Consider the following 2494-nt stretch of genomic DNA (forward strand, 5'->3'; position numbering starts at 1 on the left):
ACATGCACTATGTCCGAGTGTGACTGCAATGCAGTTTGCAAGTGTGGCAACATAGGTACATGAAATCTGTCCGAGTTTGACTGCAATGCAATATGCAAGTGTGGCAACAACTGTACATGCAATCTGTCCGATTGTCACTGCAATACAGTCTGCAAGTGTGGCATTAGACGTGCATGCAATCTGCCCGAGTGTGAAGTGCAAGTGTGGCAACAGGGGTACATGCAATCTGTCCGAGTGTGACTGCAATGCAGTCTGCAAGTGTGGCAACAGACGTGCATGCAATTTGTCCGAGTGTGAAGTGCAAGTGCGGCAACAGAGGTACATGCAATCTGTATGAATGTGACTACAATGCAGTCTGCAAGTGTGGCAACAGAGGTACATGCAATCTATCCGAGTGTGACTGCGAAACAGTCTGCAAGTGTGGCAACAGCTGTACATGCAATCTGTCCGAGTTTGACTGCAATTCAGTCTGCAAGTGTGGCAACATATGTACATGCAATATGCCCGAGTTTGAATGCAATGCAGTCTGCAAGTGTGGCATCAGAGGTACATGAAATCTGTCCGAGTTTGACTGAAAGAATTCTGCAAGTGCGGCAACAGCTGTACATGCAATCTGTCTAAGTGTGTCTGCAATGCAATCTGAAAGTGTGGCAACAACTGTACATGCAATCTGTCCGAGTGTCACTGCAATACAGTCTGCAAGTGTGGCAACAGACGTGCATGCAAACTGTCCGAGTGTGAAGTGCAAGTGTGGCAACAGAAGTACATGCAATCTGTCCGAGTGTGACTGCAATGCAGTCTGCAAGTGTGGCAACAGACGTACATGCAATCTGTCCGAGTGTATAGTGCAAGTGCGACAAAAGAGGTACATGCAATCTGTGTGAATGTGGCCGCAATGCAGTCTGCAAGTGTGGCAACAGAGGTACACGCAATCTATCCGAGTGTGGCTTCAATGCAGTCTGCAATTATTGCAACAGCTGCACATGCAATCTGTCCGAGTTTGACTTCAATGCAGTCTGCAAGTGTGGCAACAGAGGTACATTTTATCTATCCGAGTAAGACTGCAATACATTCTGCAAGTGTGGCAACACAGGTACATGCAATCTGTGCGAATAATGCTGCAATGCAGTCTGCAAGTGTGGCAACACAGGTACATGCAATCTGTGCGAATGTTGCTGCAATGCAGTCTGCAAGTGTGGCAACAGAGGTACATGCAATCTGTGCGAATGTGGCTGCAATGCAATATGCAAGTGTGGCAACAGAGGTACATGCAATCTGTACAAATGTGGCTGCAATGCAGTCTGCAAGTGTGGAAACAGAGGTTCATGCAATCTGTCTGAGTATGACTGCAATGCATTCTGCAAGTGTGGCTACATAAGTGCATGAAATCTCTGCGAATGTGGCTGCAATGCAGTCGCAAGTGTGGAAACAGAGATACATGCAATCTTTGCGAATTTGGCTGCAAGGCGGTCTTCAAGTATGGCAACATATTAAAACAATATCCCGGATAGAGAAAAATAATACATTTGAATATCAACCGTACTTTCGTTTTGACAACTAACGACAGAAATAATTGGATGTACGATGTGAATCTAAATTAAGTTTAAGTGCAGAATCGTTATAACAACACAATTTTGTTTTACAGATCATTTTAATTTCCTGCTACGATATATATTCATACGACACACGGACACTAATATATATTTTTTACAAACAACTGGTAGCATGATGAGTTGCAGATAACTGGTCAGCTACTACATTTTAACTTTCTCTTTTGACCTGTTAATTCTTTTCAGCTAAATTCAACAATGAAAAATGCCCATAATATTACTTTAACAAATATTAGTGTATATGAAGTGAAAACACCACAAATGAACACCGGTTTCGATACACACCTATAAACATAGCATATACTGTTAGATGCGCATAATATCACTTTAATGTGGTTAAAAAAATATTTTCTAATTGAAATAACGGGATCGAATTCAAAACATATTTGAACCTAATTATTTGGTGAGTATATGCTATATACATTCAAATTGTAACTTTCATGTTTGGCTCACTTCTTTTTACGCAATTTAGATATTCAACTGTCACGCGACCGGTGGTCTGGAAAAGAAAAGAGTAAAGAGAAGGTCATCACTGGCAAAAGGAAGCACACCATCAGCTTGAAAGTTATGGGCGGAGGAGGTAACCATGTAACCGCGCACCTTTGTTTGTGTGCAGACTGGCGGTTTCTCTGTGCAATAATCATTTTCACGGTAATTTAATACTGTAAATATATTTTGAATTGTTAAGACACATTTTTCAAATGATTCAAGCTGATACGCTTACAGATCAGTATGAACACTTTAAAGTCACTATCACGCTCACCAATACATACAGCTACTGTATTATGCTATATAAAAACATTCGACAACAAGTAGTACCGTACGATGGTTAATTACAATAGGAAGACCCTAAAAACAAGTAACATTGATGTAAAAACGTTATA

The 2494-nt window shown here is 41.2% G+C and overlaps 1 protein-coding gene across 1 annotated transcript; it reads left to right on the top strand.

Annotated features, from left to right (window-relative positions):
* Positions 1-245: 245 nt before the first annotated feature.
* Positions 246-1386, top strand: LOC127863963 (integrin beta-like protein 1). The gene is made up of 3 exons (XM_052403637.1): positions 246-546; positions 902-1036; positions 1187-1386. Exons 1-3 carry the CDS (start codon positions 246-248, stop codon positions 1384-1386), a joined length of 636 nt encoding a protein of 211 aa, XP_052259597.1.
* The last annotated feature ends 1108 nt before the right edge of the window (positions 1387-2494 follow it).

The sequence above is a fragment of the Dreissena polymorpha genome, unplaced genomic scaffold (genome assembly GCF_020536995.1).
Source record: "Dreissena polymorpha isolate Duluth1 unplaced genomic scaffold, UMN_Dpol_1.0 chrUn070, whole genome shotgun sequence".
NCBI classification, from domain to species: Eukaryota; Metazoa; Mollusca; class Bivalvia; order Myida; family Dreissenidae; genus Dreissena; species Dreissena polymorpha.

Excerpts from the sequence above, each read along its gene's own strand:
- LOC127863963 (XM_052403637.1), top strand. The coding sequence starts at position 246 with ATGCAGTCTGCAAGTGTGGCAACAGACGTGCATGCAATTTGTCCGAGT. Across the intron at positions 547-901 it reads CTGCAAGTGTGGCATCAGAG|TCTGCAAGTGTGGCAACAGA; the intron begins GTACATGAAATC and ends GCCGCAATGCAG. Across the intron at positions 1,037-1,186 it reads CTGCAAGTGTGGCAACAGAG|TCTGCAAGTGTGGCAACAGA; the intron begins GTACATTTTATC and ends GCTGCAATGCAG.